Raw genomic sequence first — 24,716 nt, 5'->3', positions numbered from 1 at the left:
GCTGGCGCTGTTCAGTTCTCCCCTGCGCGCGCTTAAGCAATAGGGGGTTGTGGTGGCCGCTATAAATGCCTGAAAAAAACACTACGAGATGGGACTCTTCGACTGCCTCGAGAGAGGCTTTGAGCAGTTGTGTGGATCTTGGAGTCTGGAGACTGGGGATTGTGCCTCGCTAATCTATGCTGAAGTCCTGGTCGGCAGAGAATTTGAGGCGGCACTGTCCAGGCCACCTAGAATTCTGTCTTCTCTTACCATCGTCCTCGCTGAGCCACTCCTTCGATGCCTCCGGAAGTCACCCTTTCTATAGGCGGTTGGGGTGGTTCTCGAGCTGATTTACGTGCGGTGGCGTCGTTGAGCCTGACCTCGGTTTTGCCCGGTGGGCGTTTTGTGGCGCCATGTTCTTCCCCGGCGGTGTGTGGCCGAGGGGACACGCCATGTTTTGGAGAAGCCAAGGATTTAGTACCTTTCAGGACTTTTGTCTTAAAAAGGACGACTCCCAGTTTGGGAATTGGAAACAAATGGGGTCGGACTGGAATGAAACACAAGACTCTGACCCTGGGGGATTCAGAGGACCGCCTAAGGGCTTCTACAGGCGGAAGGTCCGGTAGAGTTACCGTCCCTCTGCCCTCTTCTCCCCCCGCCCCTCGGGCAAGGGCCTGGTCTCCGCAGTGCTGCCACTCCTCCAGCCAAACCCGTTGCTGCCGGTGTACCTGCCTCCGGTGCCTGTCCTTTCTGGGATTTGTAGCTTAAACTTAAGTCCCAGTACTAAAAGGTTTAATAAGCATCTGTATAGTGAACCCTTAGTTGGTGCCAACCAGTTTGCTGAGGGTTTCACATACATTTAATAGCCTTTCAACTATTACATCCTTTTTATAGGTGAATGTAAGTGGCAGAACTGACAAATCCAGGCCTACCAGACTCCCGTGGGTCAAACACTTCTATTTTACTGCCCCAATAGCTAGCATTCTAGTTTTTTGTTATAAAAAATATAATGAACCCTCAGCTATTCATCACCCAAATTTTATTCTTTTAGCTAAATCGTAAGCCCAGAGCAAGCCTCACCTCTCAGAACAAATCTTTATGGCAGCCTGTGGGTTATAAATAATCCATAAAGGAAGTCCCACCTTCTTGGCACTACCCAATGACTGCCTCTTGACAATTCTTTGCCTACCTCCTATTGAGAGGAGAACGTAATACCCACGAGAGACTAATAAGTGCTTTACAAACATTACTATTAATTATAAGGAATATTTACTTTGGACTTACCGTGCAGGCCTTTGCTAAGTGCTTTATATGCCTTAGCTCTTTTAATCCTATGAGGTTGATGATATGCTCATTTTATACATGAGAAAACAGGCAAGATTAATAAAATTGTCCAAAGTAAGGGTCTGGACCCACCCTGCTTGACACCACTGTCTACATTCTTTACCCACTAGATTCTGTAGCTTCTTGCAGTAATAAACATTAAGCGAATGAACTCGTGTGTCAGCAGACTTTCCTGGAGGGTGTACATAGTTTCTCCAATGAACAACTTCAGAGAGTTAGCCTCCCATCCACATACTTCAGCACCTGGTACATACCTGTTGTAAAGCACTTACCAGGTGGTATTGCAGTGATTTGTTTACACAGTTAGTTCTTCTTAGACTGACTTGTTCAAGGCCAGGGACTATGTCTTACTTTTATGTTCTCAGGGCTTAGCCAGTTCCTGACAAACAACTGGAACTCAAAAACAGTTTGCTCAGTGAGTGAGTGGTAGAATCAATCCGTCTCTGCTCAGTGCTGCACAGCACAGCAGATATCCCAGCTCAGATAGGGTTTGAAAGATCACCTGGAGGTCTCAGCTGTCTTAACTCCTGGGAGACCCTGGACGTGCCAGGATGTACTGTGGAGTGGTTGTATTTCGAAGAGGGGGAGGAAGTCCCAAACACTGTAAGTAATCCATGGCTGGGTTGGAAAACAAGATTGAAGTTACTCATTAGCGGGTGAAAGGGTCAAGGGTCGAGGCAAGGGGGCTGGAAGCAGACTATACTGAGCAGCGAGTTGGGGAGAGCAGTTAAGGCACCAGCCACTCCACGCAGAGCACCAGCTCCCTCCTGCCTGAAGATGTTCCACCACATTTGGGCAGCTCTTCTCTACCTCTATGGCATTCTCCTTAACTCCATCTACCAGTGCCCTGAGCACACTCAACTGACAACTGAAGGAGTGGATGGGAAAGAGGTATGCACTGAGCATGTGGGAAGTTGCTGAACTGGGGGTGGGGGGGCTCTGATGGACTAGGGTAAGAGGCCCAGCATGACCAGAAAGCCACACTGGAAGGAAGAAAGGGTGTGAGGGTTGTGATGATGAAAGCAGTAAGTAAAATATACATATATGAGTACTATGGCCATCAATATGAAGACATGTAGAACCAGAGGGTGGGGTTTACTGAAGAGGAGCAAAGAGGAAAAGTCATTTAATGACTGTCTTATCAAGGATCCAGTCTTTAGCTGGAGAAAGGCAGCCAACACCCTCATCCCTAAGTATTGTCATTCTGACTGATGAAGAGGTTGAATTCTGTAGTGAGACCCACCTTCTTCTGCTCCCTTCATTGTCTCTCCAGTTCCCAGAGCTCTACCTGGGCCAGTGGTACTTTATCGCAGGGGCAGCTCCCACCGAGGAGGAGTTGGCGACTTTTGACCCTGTAGACAACATTGTCTTCAACATGGCTGTGGGCTCTGCCCCCATGCAGCTCCAGCTTCGAGCAACCATCCGCACGTGAGTGGTGAGGAGACAGAGGCACCAGTAGGTGCGGTCTCTGCCTAAAGTGTGAGCACCTGCCCACAAAGAGCTGGGCTCTTTGGCATACCCATTATTCTTGGCCCGCTTGAGTTCAATAGCTTTGTTAGTTTCCCTCCGAAGAGAGATGAACCTAACCATCCCTTCGAAATTGGAACCCAAGGGGACCCAGGCTTCCCGAAAGAGTAAGATGGAATAGAGGCTGGTACTGAGTGGTTGAGGTGTCACTCAGTTTCTCCTCCTTGCCACCACCACTTCTGCAGGAAAAATGGGCTTTGTGTGCCCCGGAAATGGATCTACCATCTGTCTGACGGGAGCACAGATCTCAGAACCGAAGGTTGGTTTTCTCCAGCCCTCACTCCTTAGGCCCCCTGGGCTTGCTTGCTTGCTTCTGAATCTCTGTGCTCACATTTCCCCCCCCCAACCCTGACAGGCCGCCCTGACATGAAGACCAAGCTCTTCTCCAGTGCATGCCCAGGTGGAATCATGCTGAAAGAGTCAGGCCAGGGTTACCAGCGCTTCCTCCTCTACAGTGAGTGGGGAGGCCAGGCAAGATCTGGGGGGAAATGAGGGGAGGAGGGCAGATGGGGGTTGGGAGGAGGCAATAGAGTCCCTTTCTCTGGGTCCTGTGACATCATCCCAGGAAGGGCTGGCTGCTTCCCTGAGGTCCTCACCAGGGGCCGTGCTGAGAAGCAGGGGCTTTGAGGAGCCTGGCCCTCCCTTTCCAGATCGCTCACCCCATCCTCCTGAGAAGTGTGTGGAGGAATTCCAGTCCCTGACCTCCTGCCTGGACTTTAAGGCCTTCTTACTGACCCCCAGGAATCAAGGTGAGAGAGTCAAGTCTTACGGAAGACAACTAGGACTCACCAAGTCTTGTGTGAGAGCTGGATGAAAGGGACTCAAGTGATGTCACCAGGGGGCATGGCCAAAGGTTGACATCATCATACTGGCTATGTTGACACTTCCATTTGTGTCATAGACTGAGGATACCAGAGGGAGCCAGGATGGACTCTGGGCTATTGCAGTGGATAAAAGGGGCAGAAGGTCAGACAGGGGGCAGAGGGCCAGAGGTCTGCAGGGAAAAAAAAGACCTCAGAGACCCCTTCTCTGACATGGGGGCATGAGACTGCATTCTACCTCATCCCATCGCCATCAACCTTGCCTCTCTCCCTGGGTCTTCCTCCTGTCCATCTTCTTCTCTCTCCTCCCACCAGATGCCTGCGAGCTGTCCAGTAACTGATCTGTGGCTTCACCTGTGCCCCCCAGATAGATACAGCAGGAACTTGTATGGTGAGGGCAGAAGCTGGAGACTCCCAACTCTCTTTCAAAAGTAATAAAGATGATTTTTCAATCCTCATCTCATTTGGGGGTTTGTCTCCCAACATCAGTCCCACTTCCCTCATTTCAGTCCTCCCCCTGGACCTTCTCCCACCCCAGCCCCCAATTGGACGGCATCAGGAAGGACACTGAGCAGTGGTAACTCTCACTTCGTAGTGGTATATTTAGGATTTGGTGTGACACAGTTATTTATTGCTGAGTGAGCAAACCCAACCCCCTAGTGGGGTCTGCAAACTCCGGTGCTCCCCATGCTGCTTGTGAGCTGCCAGCCCCTCTGAGCTGGCCGTCCTGCCAACGCTACCTGCACCCAGCCCCATTCCCCTTGGCTCCTAGGAATCCTCAGGTCCTCCCTTCAGGCTCCCCATCACCTCTGGGAACCCCATCCAGACCCCCTAACCCACCCACTTAGGAGTGCTGCTCTTCCCCAAATGGTGCAGATCCCAGGATCCAAGGGATCCCCTGAGTCTCTCAACCACCCTTTTACCCCACCCAGAGGTCTGTCCTGACTGGTTTTCTCCACCCCTGGAGAGTTTTAAAAGGTAGAGAGGACCCTTCAGTCTTTATTCTCACCACCACACATTTTTTTTTTTTTTTTTTGCTTTTAAAAAGTGGAGGTGAAAGAAAAAAACAAAGTGGGAAAAATGTAAAAGCAAAAATTAACAACAGCTGGTGAATTCAAGGGCGAGGCCCCCACTGTCCATAAACAGACACCCTAAACAGCCCTCCTGTATGTGGAGGGGGCTCTGTGCCCTCATATGCTGGGGTTTCTGCCCCATCCCTGAGGTCCCTGTGCTAACAATTTGGATCATACCTCCCACACTGTCTTTATCCTTGCTCCCACCCCACTGAGGGTAGGACCCTGAGTCACACCATACCCCTTGGTCACAGCCCCTTGCCTGGGTCTCCCCTCTGCTCCTCCCCCTCCCTCCCCAACTTCTCGCCCTCCAAATCAGTGGCCTCCTCATCCCCACTGGGCTCCCGGAGGCTGACAGCCAGCACCAGGGCCTGTAAAAGACCAAAGAGGCAGGCAAAGTGCAGAGGGTGAGCGGTCAGTAGGCTCAGCACGGCATGGAGTCCATGCAGAGCAGCCAGAAAGGACAGCAGCCCATGCAGCCAGAGGCCCAGCGGTCCACGCAGGCCCAGCGCGTCCAAGGCTGCCCGCAAAGGCCTTGAGCAGAGCCCCAGCAGGGCTGAGGCCAGCAGCTCCAGCAGGTGCAGGGTCAGGTTGGTGGAGATCTGCAGACACTCCTCTGGGTCCCCCAGATACTGGTGGGGAGCCCCTGCTCCCCCACCTGTATCCCCCCGCAACCAGCCCAGCAGCTTCTGACGCCGGCCAGGCTTCTCCACTGGGGCTTCAGCCACTGAGGGACTCAATTCCTCTTCAGGGGACCCTCCAGGTTTCCTGGTGCCACCTGAGTCCACAGGATCCTGTCCTAGTTTGGGAATGGTCTCCCCAGCCTCCAGTCTCCCAGACTCTTGGGTGCTGGAGGCAGTCTTCTCCCACTTGAGAGAATCCATTCTTTCGTACCCCAGTTGCTCAACTTGGGCCTCCCTGCTCGGTTCTGGAGCAGCCCCAAAGCGCCTCTGTGCACCTGAGTCCTGGGTCTTGGGAGACCCCAGATCTCCCATGGTTTCTGGGGCACTGTCCCAGTCACTCCCTGAATTCTCAGAGGAGCTGTCCATCCGTCTAGGTTCTGGGGTGGGCAGGTCAGGCCTCGTCGACTTCCAGCGGCCCCAGGGGCGAGGGAGCCAGCTACCAAGGCGTCGGAGGAACATGGCTGGGATGTGCAATGAGCCCCCCAACTCTGGGGCTGCTTGCTGGCACAGCTTAGGCTCTAGGGTGGGGGGACTGAGGATTTCCTCAGAAACCAGAGTGTGTTCAGCTTCAGAAGAACAGGTATCTGCTTGGAGAGTCCTACTCTGAACTCAGGAGTGGCTCTCTTCCCAGGATGGTCATGCAGCCTGAAGTGTGGAAGGCAGCGGCTTGTTTCCGTTTCAGTTTTAAGGTAAAGAGAGGCACATTCAAATCCATTCACCACCACCCCACTACACACACACAAGATTCCAAAAGTCTACGGATTTGACAAAGCCTGGAACACCGTCACAGTGTCCTCCCTGTTTTCCAAGTTTCTTTCCCAGCAGGCAGCACCCCAGGTTTCACTCACCAAGGCCACGCCCCAAGGTGCCCCAGAAACTGGGGAGGCGGTTCTCCATCCAAAAAGGAAGGAAGGAAGGTGGCCTCGGATCCTAGGTGTTCCCGACCGACCAGGAGAGTCCTAACTGCTGCCCTAAGGCAGCTCAGAAAGAAGTCTCCTGTTAAGTGAGTTGGGGGTGAGGTATCCGGCAAACTCCAGCCAGCAACATTCCTGCTTTGATTCAGAGGGCTGTGAATCCTATAAAGTGGCCCCACTGGCACCCCAGCCCGCAGCTGAGATTCAGTCTTCGCAAGGTCAGGCCGGAGATGTCCTGGGAGATCCCGGGAGCGAAGCAAAGCGCGCGCCTGCCTGGGGAGCCTGGCGTCCAGGCGTCCAGGCGATGCAGCCCCTCCCGGGCCCAGCGTCGGGGCCTCGGCCTCCCGAAGCCGCCCGGAGCCGCAGAGCCCGGAAGCAGCCGCACCGGGACTAGAGGACAGGAGGAGGCGGAGCCCCAGCTCGCGGGGCGGACCCTGTCGATCGACCGCCCCCCAACCCCGCTCCCGGCCCGAGCTGCCTGTGCGCGCCAGCAGTGCGCACCCGGCGTACCGAGGGGCGCACAGCGGAGGTCAAAGGAGCCGAAGGCGCGAATATAAACCCAGCCTTCCATTTTCGTCTCCTAGAGACCCCCGACCGCCAGTATCCCCTTAAGCTCACCCGCCCCCTTTAGTTCCCTTGAGTTCTTCCCTGCATCCCGCTCCACTCCTAGTTCCAGAAGAGAAAGCTGAGAGGAGGCTTGGGACTTGAGTAGCCCTTCCTTGCTCCTCCATGCACAGATTTTTACCTCTTGGATTTGACAACAGTGGGCACTTCATGTGCCTGGCACCTGGTATGAGCAGGAGGAACGGGACAGGAAGTGTGGGAAAGACACAAACAGGATGTGCTTCCTGCCCTTAGGAGTTTTCAGGTATCAAAATGAAGAACCTTGGCTTAAAGTGTAGATTTGGGAGGCCAGAGTTCTGGTTCCAGCTCAGCTAACAGCCTACAGGCTTCATCAATTTTGGTCTTCCTATCACACTGCCCTCTTCCTGCAAGACCCCACCCATTATCATATCTGAGCCTTTCCTGACTTCCCCTGTCCCCATGCATTCTTTTTATAACATCTTGTCTCCTACAGGTGTGAGCAACCTGAAGATTGGGCATGTCTCATTCCCATTCATAGCACATAGTATACAAACTTGTGAAATCAGTGATTGAATTGGCCGCAATGGACAGAGGGTGCTTTCTCGGGGAGGTCAGACTTGCATCAAAGTGTTAGTCACTCAATCATGCCTGACTCTTTGCGACCCCATGAACGTAGCCCACCAGATTTCTCTGTACATGGGGTTCTCCAGGCAAGAACACTGGATTGGGTTGCCATTTCCTTCTTGAGGGGATCTTCCAACCCAGGGATCAAACCTGGGTCTCCTGAATTGCTGGCAGGCTCTTTACCATCTGAGCCACCAGGGAAGCCCTGCATAGACTCGCATGCTGCTGCTAAGTTACTTCAGTCGTGGCCGACTCTGTGCGACCCCAGACGGCAGCCCACCAGGCTCCCCCGTCCCTGGGATTCTCCAGGCAAGAACACTGGAGTGGGTTGCCATTTCCTTCTCCAATGTGTGAAAGTGAAAAGTGAAAGTGAAGTCGCTCAGTCATGTCTGACTTGTAGCGACACCATGGACTGCAGCCTACCAGGCTCCTCTGTCCATGGGATTTTCTAGGCAAGAGTACTGGAGTGGCTTGCCTTTGCCTTCTCCGGCATAGACTTGCATAGAGATGGATAATTCCTGGATCAGGGGTTGAAAAAATAGGTGGGGCACTAAGGACAGTGGTTGGGACTAGAAGTAAACCAGACTGGCAGAGGCAACCCTATCAGGCCACACAGAGGAGCTGCCTCTTCTGGCTCTGGTAGAATTTCATGTGGTCCCCAGTCTCCTTTGGCTTCCCTGCAACAGCTTCCAGAAAAGTGAAAAAAACACCAAGAGGGAGAAAAGCTTGATTTTATTTCTCAACTTTTGGCTTCCTTCTGCTGAAGACAGAGTCCACTTATCAAAACCAGGTGTGGAACCTGGGCAGACATCAGGAAGTAGAAGCCCAAGTGTCTAGGTTCGGGGCCCAGGTTCAGACTTCAGCAACACACCAGGGTCAGAACTTGCCCAAGTCAGAACTCAAGGTTCATGTATGTCCGCAGATCCCGCTCCCAGGCCTTGTCCTTTTCTTCCTGCCTTCTCTTCTCCTTGCGGTCCAGTGTGGTCACCCTAGGGGCTCTCTCCCTCCCAGCCACTGCCTGTGTATCCCGAGCTGGGAAATGTGTAACTCGGGGCTGAGGTGCTGATCTGTAGCCTAACCCCTCCTGGTCCCTCTTGAGGACAGTGGGGATAGGATTGGCACGGCCCTCACCCCGGGGTCCTAGCCCCATTCCAGGCTCCCAGCCCCCCCTCAGCAGCAGCTTGAAGCCTGGGCTGGAGGTAGGAACCCCAAGTGGCAGGATGGGGGGCCGGAGATCCCGGGACAGAGACAGCAGGTGAGCAGTGGATGTACAGTGGTTAGAGTCTCGAAAGTGGGCATCACAAGTCTCACAGTACTGGGGGGAGGGTGATCCGGACCTAGAGAGAAAAAAAGAGAAAGGGTTAAGGGCAGCACAAGAGTTTAGGCCTCAGAGATGGGTGGCAGGGTGGGACAAGGTCCTTCCAGTATTTCTGCCAAGAAATAAATTGCCTTTCCTCCCCAGTTAGCAACAGCAGACCTGAAGGAATGGTTAGGCCTCACAAGGTTCTTGGGTGAGAAATAATAATTACTATAGTTAACATTTGCCCAGTGCTTACTATGCTATTAAATACAAGTACTATTCTAGCATTTTATGTATATTAACCCATTTAACTAACCCTAACAACGCTATAAGAAGTATTGCCTAATTTCTTAGACGGGAAAACTAAGCCACATGGACACTAGGTTGCTTACCCAAGAAGTACAATCAGGATTTAAACCCAGAGAGTGTGTACAACACAGAAACTTAGCAGCTATTTTACAATGACTATAAATGGAATATCACTTTTAAAAATTCTGAATCACTATATTGCACACATGTAATTTATAGTTATACAAGAACTATGATTCAACAAAACAAAAACAGACTTAAAAATTTAAATGATAATAAAAAGATAAGGCTTCCCCTCACCGGTTCTCTGGACTCCTTGTCTCTCCAGGGCTCTCTCTGACCATGCGGGCCACCTCAGGGAAACCTGCTTCTTCAGCCAACTGAGCAGCATCTCTGCCCCCCAGCTCGCAGACCCCTACCCAGGCAGCCCCACGGCCCAGGAGATAGCGCACAGCTGCCCCCTGGCCTGCTCGGGCAGCACACATCAGGGGGGTCCACCAGAAAGCATCCCGAGCATTGATATCCCCTCCAGCTCCCCCAGCCTCATGGGGATCCAACAGTCTTTTTAGTTTTGCCAGGTCCCCCTCCTGGGCTGCCCTCAGTATCTGCTGGGTCATCTTGTCCTTTGCCTCAAGGGATCTCCTTTGACCATGTCCTCCTGATGCTCCTGCTGCAGTCTCCCTCATCCTTCTTCTTTTCTTCCTCTTTCTCTTACTGGCAGGCCCAGGCTGAGCTCTCTGGGTCTCAGGGGTGCTGCTCTCATCTTCAATCAAGGCTTCGTAGAAAGCCCGGGCTGCAGCCCCATCCAGGGTGGGCTCCAGCTTTTCAGGCTGTGATTGCAGCTGCCCATCTTTCCACAGATCACTGGGATCAGTGGCTGGGGTAAAGTTAATGAGGGAAGACCCAGACATGGCTTTTAGGAAATCCAGGAAAATGAGACTATGAAGCCAAGACCCTGGTGGTCCTGCAGCGACCAGAGCCAGTTCGACACCTAATGAGATAAAGAAAAAGTATCCTTAGCGTTAAAAATCCCCTCCCAACCCAAAATTGACCCCACAACGTAGGCCCCTGCAGGGCCAGTAACAGACAATGCCCCTTAGTAAAAGTTAAGAAAGAAGTCTCCGTAAGACAGTTGCCCAGAGGCCCTGCGCTCCCCCCCACCTCCATCCGCACCAACAATACCAGCCTCTCCGAGACAACTTTATCACAGCGTAAAACATACCATTAAGAAAAACAGTCAAATTGGCTCTTTAAATTTTCCTATTTCCGGGTAAGTTCTTCCCAAACAAAAACAAACTCGACATGTCTCCAGAAGTAGGAAGCAGATTTCAGGAAGAGGTTCCAGTCTGTGTCGCTTTGTAGCTTCCGGACTGCAAAATGGCACTACTCTAAGCAAAGGAGTCGACAAATCATCACACGGCACAAAGACGCATGCGTGGCTGGGGAAAAATGAAACAAATTACCTGAGGGTGCAGGTGCGCACAGGCGCCGGGTTGTTTCCCGCCCTGGAATGTTTCCATGGCAGAAGCACAACGCACCACGTGCCGGCGTAGCGCGAGGACTGAGAAAGACCCGTCGGTTGGGGTCCTGTTTTTACATAACGCCCCCACAATGCCCTTCGCCTCCCTCAACGTGGCCCCCGCTCCAAGCTCATTTTCTGAACCTGGGAAACCACTCTTGGGGTTAAAAAAGGCTCTGAGGCGGAGAATGCCCAGAAACCCTGAAATGAAATAACGTCACGCAGCCCCTCACCATTACTCTGACCAGGGTTCGAAGGTCGCACTTACGGCCCACAGCAGCCCCGTTCAAGCCCTAAGAAGAAATGGAGAAGTGCAAGGGGACGAGCAGCAGAATGGCTGGCACCACCTCAGGTTAGCCCACGGGGCCGTCCTGGTTCTCACAGCGCTCAGCTCAGCCCAGTAAACCCTACCCAGGACTCTCAGCATGGAACCCGGCCTCACCTCCCGCCTCCGGAGCGCGAACCCCGGATGAAACATGGGCCCCCGTCGGGGGTTCTCCTTGGCGGGCTGACTCCAAGGAGCAAGGCGATAAGGGCCAGGAGGGCTGGTTGGCTGGGGATGAGGTCAATGCCCCGGGTAGCAAAGTCGCGCTGAGGCCTGAGGCTCGCTGTTTGATGGGAGAAGCAAGCAACAACCAGTCAGCCTAGTTCCTCTCCCGGCCAATCCCCTCCCTTCCATGGCCCCACAGTCCCTGGAATCACACGACTATATTTCCCAGGCTCCCTGGCCCAGAACGCGGCACTGAGTTTCCGCTTCCGGTGGCGGCTGGCAGTGCCCTGCTGCGCCCCGCCCCCAGCGTCCCCCTCCCCCCGGGGCCTCGTGACACCAGGGTCGTGCGCGGGTCATCCTGGGATTCGTAGTTCGCCTTTCGCTAGTTTCGTCAGTTTCTCCTTACCGAGGACTCCATTTCCCGGCATCCACCGCGGCTCCTAACTCTAAGCACTTGCGCGTTGCCCTCTTCCCCACCCTCCCCAGTTTCCACTCCCCCCACCCGACTTCGCCTGCCGCGGTCGGGTCCGCGGCCTGCGTTGTAGCCGTCGTCGCGGTTCTTCGGAAGCAGAAACTCCCCTTCCCCTCCCCGTCCCCCGGTCCCAGTCCCCGTCCAGTCGGTGAGTGTGGTGGTCCTCGCCGCGCCATGTCCCCTGTCCCTGGGCGCGGCACATGGGGTCTCCGCGTCTTGATGTGGGGGTGGGAAAGGAAGTGACCCGGTCCGGCGCCGAGGGTAGGAGAGGTGGCCTGAAGGGTGGAGGCGGGATGTCGGGACTCCTGTGAAACGGACCTGATGACCATCCCCAGGCCATGAGAAAAGGAGGGGCCCAGCTCTTGCTTGGAAAGGATAAACTTCGGAACCCTTGAGAATGGGTCCAGAGACTTGCGGGGGTAGGGAGACTGAGCCACGGCCCTGCCGAAGTTGACACGGAGGAGAGAAGGGCCTGACTTTCAGGAGCGTCAGGGATGTAGGTAGGACTAGTAGGGTCAAGACCTGTCGGTTTCTCACAGGTGGTGGACCCCAAAGAATTTCTCTATAATCTCAGTGAAAAGGGGCTGGAATGTAAATAAAGAGGAACTAGAGAGACGTGCTCCAGTCTCGGATTCTTTAAGAAAAGGGTGGCCCCAAATTCTTCCATGGTTGGAGGGCAAAGTGTGGGAGGAGTGAGGATACCAGAGGCTGGGAGGGAGAGCTTAGGCTTATACTCTTGTATCTCTAGCCGACGTGAAGATGAGCAGCTCAGAGGAGGTGTCCTGGATTTCCTGGTTCTGTGGGCTCCGTGGCAATGAATTCTTCTGTGAGGTAAGTTCTCAACCCTACCATCCATCTCCACATGTAATCTGGCCACATATTCTCCTGCACGTAAAGCTTCCGCACACTTTTCTTAGATACTTCGGTAAAAACTCTTGTCAAGGAGGAGTCCCCTTAGTAACTTTCTCTCTAACTCATGGTGAAGCGGCAAGACTGGGGCCCCAAGTCAACCCTGCCACCCTCCAACAGCCTAACGTTGGACGTGTCAACCTGTGTTGTTGTTTTTTACCACAGAGGTACTGGTAGTATATGTCTCTGGTAGCTATTAGGAGAATTAAAACACTTCACATTAAAATGTTTTATAGTGTGCCTGTGTGTTAACATAAGGGAGTGTAACTGACTTCAGAATCCAAGCTGTTCAGCCCCCACCTTCTTCAGAGAGCCAGCTGCCCCTCAGGAGAGGCCAAAACTGATTCCTAAAGCTATGAACAGGAATCAGGACAGAGATCTTGAAAGGACTGTCTCTGTAAGGAGAGGATTGCTTATGTTTAGGAGAGAAAAGCCAGACCTCTTCTGGGTGGGCAGTATGCACCAACTGGGGAGAGAGGTTCAAGTACTTCTACTGAGTTGGGAATGCGGAACAAAGGGAACAGAACAGTTGTGTGGAAGATAAGGCATGAGTTAGAGCAACCTGTCCAGGTCAAAGCTGAGGATTCTGCTGTGGGTTTCCTTCTGACTTCACGTCCTGACAGGTGGATGAAGACTATATCCAGGACAAATTCAATCTCACTGGACTCAATGAGCAGGTGCCTCACTATCGACAAGCTTTAGACATGATCTTGGACCTGGAGCCTGGTGAGACACCCTCAGGGTTGTTTTGGGATGGGGGGGTTTGCATGCATGCGCGTGCTGTGTTTTTCCTATTCACATCCTGTTTACCTGCTTCTTGAATTTCTAAATTTCCTTTAGGTTCTCTAACCCTTTTAAGCCCAAGTCCTCTACTTCATTTTGATTCCCTACCTCACTCTTGCCTAATTTTATGACTTCTACCACTTGTTATCATACTCTGATCCTATAACTTAGTACTTTTCCAAAATGCCAGTTTCTCCATGGGTATTATCTTCCTTGTACCTTCCAGGTTAGAGTTTTATTTTCCGTGTTGACATCTTTGCACTTACTTATTTAGGAAGAGAAGGAAGCAGAGGCTGAGAGGGATGGAAAGAAGGCAGAGCTGCCTTGGTTTGGTGGAAGGGTCAGAGGCCCATGTTTCTGGGTCAGATCTCCAGGCTGTGGGTGGGGTGAGGCTCCAAGTTGGGTGCTGGGCTGAAGAGCCAGCAGTCCCTGGGAGTGGGCAGGGCACCTTAAAAAGCTGTAAGGCAAGTGGTTGCATTTGGCTGGTGCCGTGTTTCAGATGAGGAGCTGGAAGACAACCCCAACCAGAGTGACCTGATTGAGCAAGCAGCCGAAATGCTCTATGGATTGATCCACGCCCGCTATATCCTCACCAACCGTGGCATCGCCCAGATGGTGAGGCCTCTCTACTCCCACTTGGTTCCTTCAGAGGCAACAGGGAAACAGTTTCCTTCAGCAAGAAGTCACTCATTTCAGCCTTGTCACGGAATCTAGCTGAGAAGAGGGGAAAGAACCCCAAAATCTGGACCTAGGGGTTAAGACCTGATTGAGGGTTGAGGTGAAGGGGTGTTTTGGGGGAGGGAGATATGACCTAGAGCAGAAAGTTGTAGACTGCCTCTTCCTCGGGGAATAAGCAGTGAATGTCTGGTGGTCTTCAGCCTGCTTGATTGGAGGAAAGGAAGCAGAGGAGTCTGAAGGCCCATCTGAGCCAGAGAAGGGGCCTCTGGACATTAAGAGGCAGAAGGAGTTGGGGACACAGTGACGTGGGTTGGGCTGAGGGGGGCGTTGCCTCTTTTCTTCATACCTACCCATCAACTCTTTCCATTTCATTCACATCAGTTGGAAAAGTACCAGCAGGGAGACTTTGGATACTGTCCCCGTGTGTACTGTGAGAACCAGCCAATGCTTCCCATCGGTGAGTGTTGGGAAAGGGAAAGGAGGGCCACGTAAGATGGCACGTCTGCTGGGGCGGAGTTGGGGCTCCGCAAGCGGGGGCCCGAATCCAGGAGGGAGGTTGGGCAGGCGTGGGTAACCTGGCCTGCTGACTCTGGCTGTCTCCCAGGCCTTTCAGACATCCCAGGTGAGGCCATGGTGAAGCTCTACTGCCCCAAGTGCATGGACGTGTACACACCCAAGTCATCGAGGCACCACCACACGGATGGCGCCTACTTCGGCACCGGTTTCCCTCACATGCTCTTCATGGTGCACCCCGAGTACCGGCCCAAGAGGCCCGCCAACCAGTTTGTGCCCAGGTGGGAAGCAGGGACAGAGTCCCCAAGGGTCAAAAGCAGTGCCCGGGATCCCCCAGAAAGAAGGGAGGATGAGGCAATAGCTATCCTTGTTGCCATTTTGTGTGCTCAGCTTTCTGCTAGGAAGTTCTCAGAGCCCCGGTTGAAGTGTGGTTTATCTTCCTGGAGTATCATTTTTACTCTGGTATAGAAAAGGAAAGTTCAGCTTTTTTATTAAAACAAGTACTGACGTGTGTGTGCTCAACTTTCTGCTAGGAAATTCTCAGAGCCACGGTTAAAGTGTGGTTTATCTTCCTGGTGTATCATTTTTACTCTGGTGTAGAAAAGGAAAGTTCAGCTATTTTATTAAAACAAGTACTGACGTGTATATACTCATGTATATATGTACAGACACATTTGTAGTTTTGAATTTGAGTTTTAATCTATATTTAAAATAAATTTCCAAATATTCTTGAGGGAAGAAGTTGGAGAACCACTGCCCTGAAGTACTGAGCAGGCCCATGAAGAAACTGGGGTAGGGAAGGGGGATGTAGGCCACTGGCAGGGCCAGGATGGGGCTCACTCTGCTTCCTCTCTCACCTTTGCCCCAACCCAGGCTTTACGGTTTCAAGATCCATCCAATGGCCTACCAACTGCAGCTCCAAGCCGCCAGCAACTTCAAGAGCCCAGTGAAGACGATTCGCTGATTCCCCACCCGACCTGTCCCTCGGTCTTTGACACTTTCATTCCTTTGCTGCCACCAATTCAGGAACCCTCCATGGTTTTTAGTTTAAATTAAAGGAGTCATTATTGTGGTGGGAATATGAAATAAAGTGGAAGAAAAGGCCATGGGCTGATTGGCTGGTGTTTGGGGTTGGGAAGCGCGGGTAATGATATGCTGGACCCCAGGAGCACTCCTGGCCCAGCCCACTCTCCTTAAGTTGAAAACCAGCACAGATTTGTGCCCAGTAGATTTGGGTGATGTTTCCAGGACTGGGGGGTAGGGATTTACGGAGATCACAAGGAAAAGACAGAAATCGGATTTCAAAGACTGGAGAAATATTTATTCTTTCTGTGCCACCTGCAGTTGGCTGTTTATACTCTAGGGGATGTAATCAACATGACTTTAAGTTTTATAAAGAAAGTGGTCCCAAAATAAACTGAACTGTAAGGGGTGGGGAGAAGAGGTTCAAGGTCCAGAATTGATGTTTTGTGATGTCTTTCTGCCCCTTCCTGGGGGAGCTGAGACATGCTCATCTCAGAAGGATGAAGGTCACTGGGTTCCTGGTTTAAGTTTCTCCCAGAACAATAGGGACTGGCCCTGTTGTGTATGGAGGATGGCAGATGGTACCAGAGAAGGAAACTAATAAATGGACCCTGGAGGGGCGGGAATAGATCTTTGAGGGACATTCAGGACAAAAGTAGACTGCTGGATTGGGGCCCAGATATTGCCCCTGTCTGGGCTGCTGCTCCCACATTCAGTAACCAGACCAGGTGGGTGAGGACATGTTGATCTGTCAAGTTAATTGCTTCCTGCCCCAGCCAGGATCCTGCCCCAGGGAGGAGTATAGCTTTGTACCTACAGCAGCTCCTGCTCAGACTACCTGTTAGAACCACCCTGCAGTTCAGGCTCAAGGAGCATGGTCACGGGAAGGGGGGGTTTCTGGGCAGCCCTCAGGGACTGCCCTTCTCCCCAGAAGTCCATGATGAAGGCCCACATGCTTGTAGGTGCACTGGTCATGGTGGGCTTCACAGTGGGAAAGGGTAAGTGGGGCAGGGGCAGGGAAGGAGGGGTGGCTGAGTACAGGGAGAGGGTGGCAGTGGATGAGCGGGATGTTGCAGGGCAGGGAACTTGGAGTGGGCCAACGCCACCATCCGTGTCTTCCGCTTCCCCAGCTCCTGTTTCTGAAGTCCGGACCTGCCATCTCTGCCTCTTAGAAGATCCTGCTGTAGGATGCATTTCAGGCTCGGAGAAGTGCACTATCAGCAGCTCATCCCCGTGCATGGTGATCAGCATCAATTTTGGTGAGTTGAGTCAGGCAGGGAAGAGGCCACTGGCAGGACAGCCCATGGCGTCTTCTCTTGTAAATGAGGGTCGCTTGGGGCCTGAGGTCTAAGGAGATGGAGGTTTCTGGTAGGGGAGGGGTCTGGGGTTCTGGGGAGCCAATTAAGCTAATTTCTTCTGGCCTTTTCTGCAGGAGTCTGGAAAGGGAATTGGGGCTAGGTGAGGGATGGGCAAAGTCTGTGGAAGGTGTGCCAGGTTTGGTGATGATGGGAGGCTGCAAGGGTTATTAGTTGTCCCTTCTTCTCCAGAGAACAAAGCTCGCTTCTTAATCCGAGGCTGTGGACAACACAACTCCTACCGCTGCCAAGAAAAGCTCCCCACTTACATCTCAGAGTACTGGTACTCGGCCCAGTGCTGCCAGTATGACTACTGCAACTCCTGGTACAGTCCCCAGCTCCAGAGTGCCTCGCCTGAGCCCCCTGACAGATCCTTGGCTCTGCCTCTGTCTCAGCCCCAGATCCTGTGGTTCTACCAAACCCTGAACCTGTCACTGCCCCTGCCCAGCTTCCCAGCTGGGAAGGAGCCTTCTGAAGGCCAGGACCCCCTGACTGGCCCACCCGTGAATCTGAGTTTGTCCATTGCTGACCTGCGCAGCATATACTTGTTCCTCAACAGTTCTGGACTTTTGACTCTTCCCTGGGCTGGTCCCTGACATCTTGCCCTTCGCAGATAGATTTCTCTCTGGTCTAGCATCTCACTCCTGACACCCCAGCGTCATGCATTGTCGTCTCAGAACACACACTCTAGGGTCTGTAAGTTCTCAGTCTTCCTTGCCTTTGTCCTTCCAGTGGCTAGATGGTTCTGGTCTAGTCTCCTCCCCCGAAAAGCAGTTGGCACTGCACCCAGAGCCCTTCAACCACCTAGAAGATAATCTCAAATGCGGATTCTGCCTAGGCTGACCTGGGAAAGGCACAGTGGTTTTCTCAACCCTGTCCTGTTATCTGAGTGTTCCATCACCCCCACCCCACCCCCACCTTCCTGATCTCTCTCAATCTGGCTATTTCCACTCTCCTATACCTAGCTCTGAAAGCTTGTGCCAGACTGAACTTGTATCAGAAAGGGTGAGAGCTGGACTTCGTGCAGGGTTCCTGACTGAACACTGTGGGGCCCCTCCTTCACTGTCTGCCACCTGTGCTCCTTCCTGGTCTGCCGCCTCCTCTCATCTCTTCTCCCCGTCTCTGGCTTCCTCAGCTCCACTTCACATCCCTGAGCCACAACACCCACTTGCACAGATTCCCGGGGAGAGGAGGGGGTCTGTCCTTTGTTCTGCACTCCCCAGTCCCCCTCCACAATAAACAAACTGGCCAGAGTCTGTGTCACATTTCTGATGGGGGCAGGCTCAGGTGTGGGCAGGTGTAGACAAGTTAAAGGTAACTGGGCGTGGGGTTCAGACAGCATTGCAGAGCCCTGCCCACTTCACTTGGCCTTGTGGCTTCCTCAATGGCCTGCCTCAAACAGCCCATATCCATCCCACCCTCTGCTCGGCTGGAGATCAAAGTATGGGGACTGTGAATCTTGCCAGCCTTAAACATACCCTCCAAAATCTAGGATGTTCACAGGTGATGTCAGGTTTTTCCACAAGAGGAAGGAAAAAACCACCACGAAAACACAAGAGCAAACACACAGGTCTGCATCTCAGAGTCACCTGGAGCTGAGGCACCTGCATTCTTTTCAGGATCCTGGCAGCCAGGACCGGCTGTGTGGGAAGTCTAGGTGAAGAGGGTGAGGGAATACAGAGTACACAGGTAGGGCTGCAGAGTAGGCTCTTTGATTTTAATTTGAAGAACTGAAAGCATGCAGAAAGCAGTAATGAATTTTCATAACTCAGCCTTCCCCATGCATTCAGTACACACTGGACACACCGCTCTGAGCCAGGCTGGGTGTTAAGAAGCACCAGGACGTGCAGATGAGTACAACCAGATGTCCACCCCTCCGAATCTGGTGACCCAGTACCAGGATTATGAAATGTTCTTCTGAAAAGTAGTGCACCTCTGTGGCTGGGAGGCCCAACCCCAGCTCCTCTGTCACTTGGGTAAAGTTGGTCTCGGCCTCACTGTGGTCACCTCTCAAGTAGAGATAGTGTCTCAGGATTGAGAGAATGTGTATCCGTGTGTGCGCACAAATAGAAGTTATGGGCTTGAAAACAGATATGCCTTAGAGACAAAGCACACTGATTTTGCCCTATTTAGTTTTAAACCATTTTGGCCATAGAGATGTTTGCACACTTTTAGATGGGTTTTTGTAAACATACACACCTGTATTACACCACTCGCCAAGTTAGCATAAAGGCCTTTATCAGCACCTACAACTGTCTTCAGGCCCCCTCTTAGACCATCCCCTGTCCCAACACTCAGGAGTAGCCACTGTCCTGAATTTCATCATGTTCCTGATAAAAGTGACATCAGGCGTGCTGTGATTCATGGGGTCGTGGAGAGTCGGACACGACTGAGCGACTGAACTGAACTGAACTGAGGCAGGATATACTCTTACCGATACATTTTGCACTTAGATCTCTGTGGCCCCTGTAACTGCCTGTGCGCTGGTGGGAGAAACCAGTGTTTCTAGATCAGGAAGCAGTTGGAGGTAAAAAGGTACAAGTCACTGTGTTCCTCTCTTGCGTGCTTGTCTTCCCCCATGACCTCTGACTTCAGTATAAGTCAAAGGCCCAGGGCTGTACATCTCTCGCAAGTCAAACTGGAGGCAGCCTTAGAGGCTGAGAAGCCCAAGGCCTGAAATTGAGGTGAGTTACCATGATCCTTGAAAAGGAAATTAGCCTGGGATTAGGACACTGGAGAAGGCAGTGGCACCCCACTCCAGTACTCTTGCCTGGAAAACCCCATGGACGGAGGAGCCTGGTGGGCTGCAGTCCACGGGGTCACTAAGAGTCGGACACGACTGAGCGACTTCACTTTCACTTTTCACTTTCATGCTTTGGAGAAGGAAATGGCAACCCACTCCAGTGTTCTTGCCTAGAGAATCCCAGGGACGGGGGAGCCTGGTGGGCTGCCGTCTATGGGGTCGCACAGAATCGGACACGACTGAAGCGACTTAGCAACAGCAGCAGCAGCAGAGAGGACACTAGGCCTTGCATCTCTCCACAGAACTCCTTCCCCACCCTCTCCTCCCTGGGACTGGTTCTTTCACAGCTCCACTCCCACCAGCATACCCCCATAGACCTCCTGGCCAGTCCCCACCCAGCTCTGGGTCTGACAGCGTTTCTGAGGACATCCACTACCCTTCTGGTTTTAGCCACAGGAGGGCTTCCAGTACCTCTTGACCTGAGAGCTGAGTCAGACACAGCAGGGCAAAGCAGGAGCCGAGCTCCGCAGGTTGGGGAGCCCCTTACCTGCCCCCATGATGGAACAATCAGGTAGTACCACATCCCTCAACTTCCATATCCACCAGAAGAGACAGGCAAATCAAACAGTTTGTACATCTATTTATTTTGGAGGAACAGCTGGGGACTTGGGGTGAGAGGACTGCCATGGGAAAAGAAGCACGGCAGAGGGGTATCCTTGAGGGGGACAGACAGGAGGAAAGATGTCAGACTGAGGACTTGAAGGAAAACAGAATTCTGGAGAGGGAGAGTGGGAAGGGGCAGAGTGGAAATTGAGGGGTGTTGAGGGGCATCGATCAGGCAGATAGGGCTGGGGTCTAGTAACTGCCGCTGAGGGTGGCAGGGAGGGCTGCTCGGGGGAGGCTGGACAGTGTCCCGACTGTCCCCAGGTGGAAATCAGGAGGACGGCTGGAAATTGGCAGGATTGTACTCCTGAGGTCTCTACAGAAGTTCTAAGGAATATATAGGATTCTGTTCTGAGGGTTGTTGCAGAAATTCTGGAAGCAGCATCGAGAGAATATCCAGAAGCCAAAGACTGGAGAGGCGCGGGTGTATGAGCAGTCACTCATCTGTTCCTTGCTGCGGCAGTCACTCACCATGGTCTCAAAACCACTGTCTGGGGACAGATGGCAGCAATCAGTGACATGGAGATCCCAGGCAAAGCCCTGAGCCCTCCCATCCCCTCATTCCACAGAAACTGACCATCACTGACCCCCTACCCCACCCTGGACCAAAGAAAGGCAGATCCCCGGAACTGGACAGGGTCAGGGAATGCCAGGGAGTCACCAGCCATGAACTCTGTGGAAGTTTCCCACGGAAGGTTGGTGGGAAAGAGCTATTCAAAACACAGTGACAGGGACTTCCCTGGTGGTCCAGTGGCCAGGACCCAGATCTTAATGCAGGGGCCCCGGGTTTGATCCCTGGTCAGGGAACTAGATCCTGCATGCTTCAACTGAAAGATCCCACTAAGCAACTAAGATCCCATGAGGCAACTAAGACCTGGTGCACCTTAAATAAAGAAATGTTTTTTAAAGAATTCCTCTGGGAGAGTAAAGAGGAAGACAGCAAAAGACCAAACTCTGGTGAACATGCACTGTTAAGGCTCCAGAAGAAAAAGGCAAGACTCAGTGAAGGAGGCTGAGAAGAAGCAGCGGAAGATGTAGCAGAAGAATGGTGCTGGCAGGAACTACCGCTGACAGACGGGGAGAAGGCAGCTGGAGGAAAGGCCAGTGGATCTGGTGAACTCCAGGCCTGCAAGGCTGGATGTTATAAGGAGGGTGAGCCAAGAAGGGAAAAGGAATGGAAGTAGTGATGCGGAGTAGCTCTAAAGGAAAGGAGAGAGAGTGATAGAACAGCATCTTAGAGTTGTGGGAGCCAGTTGGGGTGCAGCTTAGAAGGCTGGTAGAGACTCAGTTCGGGAATGGACTGGGCCCAAGATGAAAGGAAGAGGCAGCTTACTGTTCTTTATGAGCAGAGTCATGCAGCTGCTGCCCTTTGGGACAAGGCAGGTGTCAGATCCCAGAAGGCATCCCAACTCCTTGGTCTCAAAGAGGCATCGATAGCAGCTTAGGTATTTATTTAAATATTTCTGTTTAACGGGTTCTTGATCATATATCTCAGACTGACCTGGAACACAGAGAAGTACTGACCTCAAACCCACCTAATTCCCAGACTGGGCAACCCCATTGTTCCCTCCTACCTCCATACTTAGAAAACCATAAAATGACCAATTCTTGAAAACCATCAGGCTTAATCTAACATCAGAAGCTTTTGTTCTCATAAAAAATCTCCACTCTCTACTCTCATACCTCCTGAAATGAGGAACTCATTCATTCAACATGCATTTGAGGGGTTAACATGCTTAGCACTCTACAAGCCTCTAAATTTAAAGGTTAGACCAAGGCAGTTGATTCCAACTTTTGGCAGCCCTGTTAAGACAGTGCTTCCTCTGTGACTTGATTTCACTGTCCCTCACCCAACCCCCAGACTCTCTTTTGAATATGCTTTCTTAATCTGTGATGTTCAGAGTGTGAAAACCTTAGAGCGTATCATCACAGGACAGGAAGAATCTCTCCTTTCTGTAGCCAGGAGACTTCAAACAGCCCAGGGCCACATTCTTTGTTTGGTTGTTCTTTCACTGAACAGACTCATGAAACTTTGTCCACCAAAGCCCTCCCCAACTACACCATATTCATCTCCCTCCTCCTCTGGTCCTGGGCCCAGATCACATGTTACTGAGCCCCCAAGGCCCACTTTCAGACCCAGCAGAGCACTTGGTATGAGGCAGATGCTGAGCAAACACTTTGAATCTGGTTTCTATGTAGATGGTGCTTCACAGCCAAGTGGAGTTATCAGGCTGAACTTAGTCTTGTTCTACGCTGTGTATCCTGAGGCTGTCATCTGGCACGTTCCCCCAACCCTCCCCATTCTGTATTGCCCTCAGATTCGAAGAGATTCCCCTTAGTATCTCCATTCAGGTTATTGCCGTTGAGTGAGACAGCCTTGGGGTAGTCACCAGAAATCTCCCTCAGAGTGAATATCAGTCTGTTATCAGTCCCCGAGCATTATCCCACCAAGCCCACCCATCCCATCTTTCCTCCTGCCTGGTTTTACCTGAATGTCCTTGGTACATGTACTCAGATACTTGGTATCAGGGTTTCTGTATCCGGCAGGTTGGGAAACCCTTTTGACCCCATTGAACCACTTACCAAACACCAAGCTCATCGTGACCAGCACTATTAAGAGGCCTATGTACAGGGTTTGATTCTGGCTACCTGCATGGCCTTCCATAACATACATGGCTGCCCACCAGCCTCTAGTTTGGCGTTTTATTGGCCGAAGAAAAGTGGGCAAAGAGGAAGTGGGGAGGCAACATCCTTTTGGAGTGGAAATCAATGCTAGAATCTGCAGCCAAGGGACAGAGTGTCCTCACCCACGGCCCTAACATCCTGGTTTGGAAACAAGGATGGGGGGAATGGGGGAAGGAGAGGGGAACCTCCTTTCCTATGCATTCAGCAGACACTCATTAGATCACTGCACCAGGTATTGGGGATACAATACTGCACAAAGCCCCTGCTGTCACAGAGCACAGTCTAGAGTGGAAGACAAGTCAGCAAAGATGGGGGAAGCGGAGAGTGTTTCTGGGGGAACTTGGGCAGCGCAAACCGCTGACAAAGAGATTTCAGCAGAAGAGTACAAGGTCAGATTTCTGTTTGTAAAAGATTTCTGAGGCAGGGAAACCAGTTAGGAAGCTATTCCTGAGTCCAGTCACAAGATGGCGGCCTGGCCTAGCAGAAGAGAGGGAAGCCGACAAGTGACTGACTCTGAGCACCATTTAGAAGGAAGACTGGACAGATTTGGACTAAGACTGAATGTGAGGTGAGGAAGGGGAATAGGTTGCAAAAGGAGATGACTGTGATACCACTTTTCAGGATGGGGAAGACGTGTCAGAAATCCAAAAGCGAGGACACCTGAGTCGCGAGTGACCCTACTCAGTCCAGTAGGGTTTCCAGAAAACCAGAGCCTTTCCGTCTGCACCCTCCCGCCCCCGGCTTTTCCAGTCCCGCCTCAGCTCAACCGCAGGTCAGTGGGTCTGATCTCCGGTGCCCACCGGCTCTGGCACTGTGAGCTCGCTTTCCGAGCCTGGCTGCACCTCAGAACTTTTGGGAAGATGCGAGGGCGGCCTCCAGCCCAAGCTCAGCTCTTGGCCAGGTGGCTGGAGAGAAACCTGAGAAGGTCGCATCCTGCCCTGGTGTGTGTGTGGGTGTATGTACTTAGTCGCTCAGGGGTGTGTGTGTGTGTGTGTGTGTGTTGTGTACTTAGTCGCTCAGTCGTGTCCGACTCTTGGAGACCCCATGGACTGTAGCCCTCCAGGCTCCTCTGTCTATGGGGATTCTCCAAGGAAGAATATTGAAGTGGGTTGCCATGCCCTCCTCCAGGGGATCTTCCCAACCCAGGGATCGAACCCAGCGCACTGAAGGCTAATTCTTTACCGACTGAACCACCAGGGAAGCCTGCCCTGGCGGATCACATAAGTACTATGCGGCTTCCCCGGAAGGTGGCATTTTGGTGCCAAAATCCCTCCCACACCCGGATGCTGCTCCAGGCGCCCCATACGCTTCCTCCACTGGGTGGCCTCCTGGGCCCACCTCGCCTGATTCGTCGGAATCTGGCCAGATCAGTCTCTGTGAGAGACTCAGGTTTTTCGCTTTTAAGGGTCGGGTGGGCTACGGAAGGGCTTCCCTGGTGGTTCAGAGGTTAAAGCATCTGCCTCCAATGCGGGAGACCCGGGTTCGATCCCTGGGTCGGGAAGATCCCCTGGAGAAGGAAATGGTAACCCACTCCAGTATTCTTGCCTGGAGAATCCCATGGACGGAGAAGCCTGGTAGGCTACAGTCCACGGGGTCGCAAAGAGTCGGACACGACTGAGCGACGGAACGGAATGGAACGGGCTACGGAAAGTCCTTGGCTTTCAGAAACGCTCCACCTGCACCAGCTTCCGGTCTGAAGGTTTGACGCCGGGCCCAGCCCGAGG

The 24,716-nt window shown here is 52.5% G+C and overlaps 6 protein-coding genes across 12 annotated transcripts; 3 read left to right on the top strand and 3 right to left on the bottom strand.

The window, feature by feature from the left end:
* Positions 1-3: 3 nt before the first annotated feature.
* On the top strand, positions 4-4,129 carry APOM (apolipoprotein M). Of its 3 annotated transcripts, XM_055405920.2 has the most exons (7): positions 4-456; positions 2,167-2,214; positions 2,597-2,751; positions 3,036-3,109; positions 3,206-3,304; positions 3,501-3,599; positions 3,987-4,129. In XM_055405920.2, exons 1-7 carry the CDS (start codon positions 277-279, stop codon positions 4,010-4,012), a joined length of 681 nt encoding a protein of 226 aa, XP_055261895.2. In that variant the 5' UTR covers positions 4-276; the 3' UTR covers positions 4,013-4,129. The 3 variants fall into 3 exon arrangements, with proteins under 3 accessions (XP_055261895.2, XP_055261896.2, XP_088687437.1); XM_055405921.2 differs by lacking the exon at positions 4-456 and having other exon boundaries at positions 466-2,214; XM_088831311.1 differs by lacking the exons at positions 4-456; positions 2,167-2,214 and adding an exon at positions 469-1,926.
* A 124-nt stretch (positions 4,130-4,253) lies between these two features.
* On the bottom strand, positions 4,254-6,750 carry C23H6orf47 (chromosome 23 C6orf47 homolog). Its single transcript, XM_055405919.2, has one exon. It carries the CDS (start codon positions 5,884-5,886, stop codon positions 4,993-4,995), a length of 894 nt encoding a protein of 297 aa, XP_055261894.2. The 5' UTR covers positions 5,887-6,750; the 3' UTR covers positions 4,254-4,992.
* A 1,513-nt stretch (positions 6,751-8,263) lies between these two features.
* On the bottom strand, positions 8,264-11,425 carry GPANK1 (G-patch domain and ankyrin repeats 1). Of its 4 annotated transcripts, XM_055405914.2 has the most exons (5): positions 11,121-11,425; positions 10,912-10,971; positions 10,382-10,598; positions 9,460-10,150; positions 8,264-8,887 (listed from the first exon to the last, which is right to left on the bottom strand). In XM_055405914.2, exons 4-5 carry the CDS (start codon positions 10,068-10,070, stop codon positions 8,443-8,445), a joined length of 1,056 nt encoding a protein of 351 aa, XP_055261889.2. In that variant the 5' UTR covers positions 10,071-10,150; positions 10,382-10,598; positions 10,912-10,971; positions 11,121-11,425; the 3' UTR covers positions 8,264-8,442. The 4 variants fall into 4 exon arrangements, with proteins under 4 accessions (XP_055261889.2, XP_055261887.2, XP_055261893.2 ...); XM_055405912.2 differs by lacking the exon at positions 10,912-10,971; XM_055405918.2 differs by lacking the exons at positions 10,912-10,971; positions 11,121-11,425 and adding an exon at positions 10,623-10,894 and having other exon boundaries at positions 10,382-10,547.
* A 206-nt stretch (positions 11,426-11,631) lies between these two features.
* On the top strand, positions 11,632-15,627 carry CSNK2B (casein kinase 2 beta). Its single transcript, XM_055406851.2, has 7 exons — positions 11,632-11,788; positions 12,389-12,471; positions 13,173-13,275; positions 13,832-13,947; positions 14,392-14,467; positions 14,615-14,804; positions 15,397-15,627. The coding sequence occupies exons 2-7, from the start codon at positions 12,400-12,402 to the stop codon at positions 15,485-15,487; spliced, it is 648 nt and encodes a 215-aa protein (XP_055262826.1). The 5' UTR covers positions 11,632-11,788; positions 12,389-12,399; the 3' UTR covers positions 15,488-15,627.
* Positions 15,628-15,767: 140 nt separating this feature from the next.
* On the top strand, positions 15,768-18,396 carry LY6G5B (lymphocyte antigen 6 family member G5B). Of its 2 annotated transcripts, XM_055406850.2 has the most exons (3): positions 15,768-16,544; positions 16,677-16,805; positions 17,094-18,396. In XM_055406850.2, exons 1-3 carry the CDS (start codon positions 16,421-16,423, stop codon positions 17,495-17,497), a joined length of 657 nt encoding a protein of 218 aa, XP_055262825.2. In that variant the 5' UTR covers positions 15,768-16,420; the 3' UTR covers positions 17,498-18,396. The 2 variants fall into 2 exon arrangements, with proteins under 2 accessions (XP_055262825.2, XP_055262824.2); XM_055406849.2 differs by having other exon boundaries at positions 15,768-16,805.
* A 2,139-nt stretch (positions 18,397-20,535) lies between these two features.
* LY6G5C (lymphocyte antigen 6 family member G5C) lies at positions 20,536-22,906 on the bottom strand. The gene is made up of 3 exons (XM_088831250.1): positions 22,891-22,906; positions 21,641-21,808; positions 20,536-20,798 (listed from the first exon to the last, which is right to left on the bottom strand). The coding sequence occupies exons 1-3, from the start codon at positions 22,904-22,906 to the stop codon at positions 20,635-20,637; spliced, it is 348 nt and encodes a 115-aa protein (XP_088687376.1). The 3' UTR covers positions 20,536-20,634.
* Positions 22,907-24,716: the final 1,810 nt, after the last annotated feature.

The sequence above is a fragment of the Moschus berezovskii genome, chromosome 23 (genome assembly GCF_049115385.1).
Source record: "Moschus berezovskii isolate FMDL1 chromosome 23, NW_MosBer_1.0, whole genome shotgun sequence".
Taxonomy (NCBI): Eukaryota; Metazoa; Chordata; class Mammalia; order Artiodactyla; family Moschidae; genus Moschus; species Moschus berezovskii.
The sequence above is the reverse complement of the archived record's forward strand: the minus strand, read 5'-3'. Positions and strand labels throughout refer to the sequence as shown.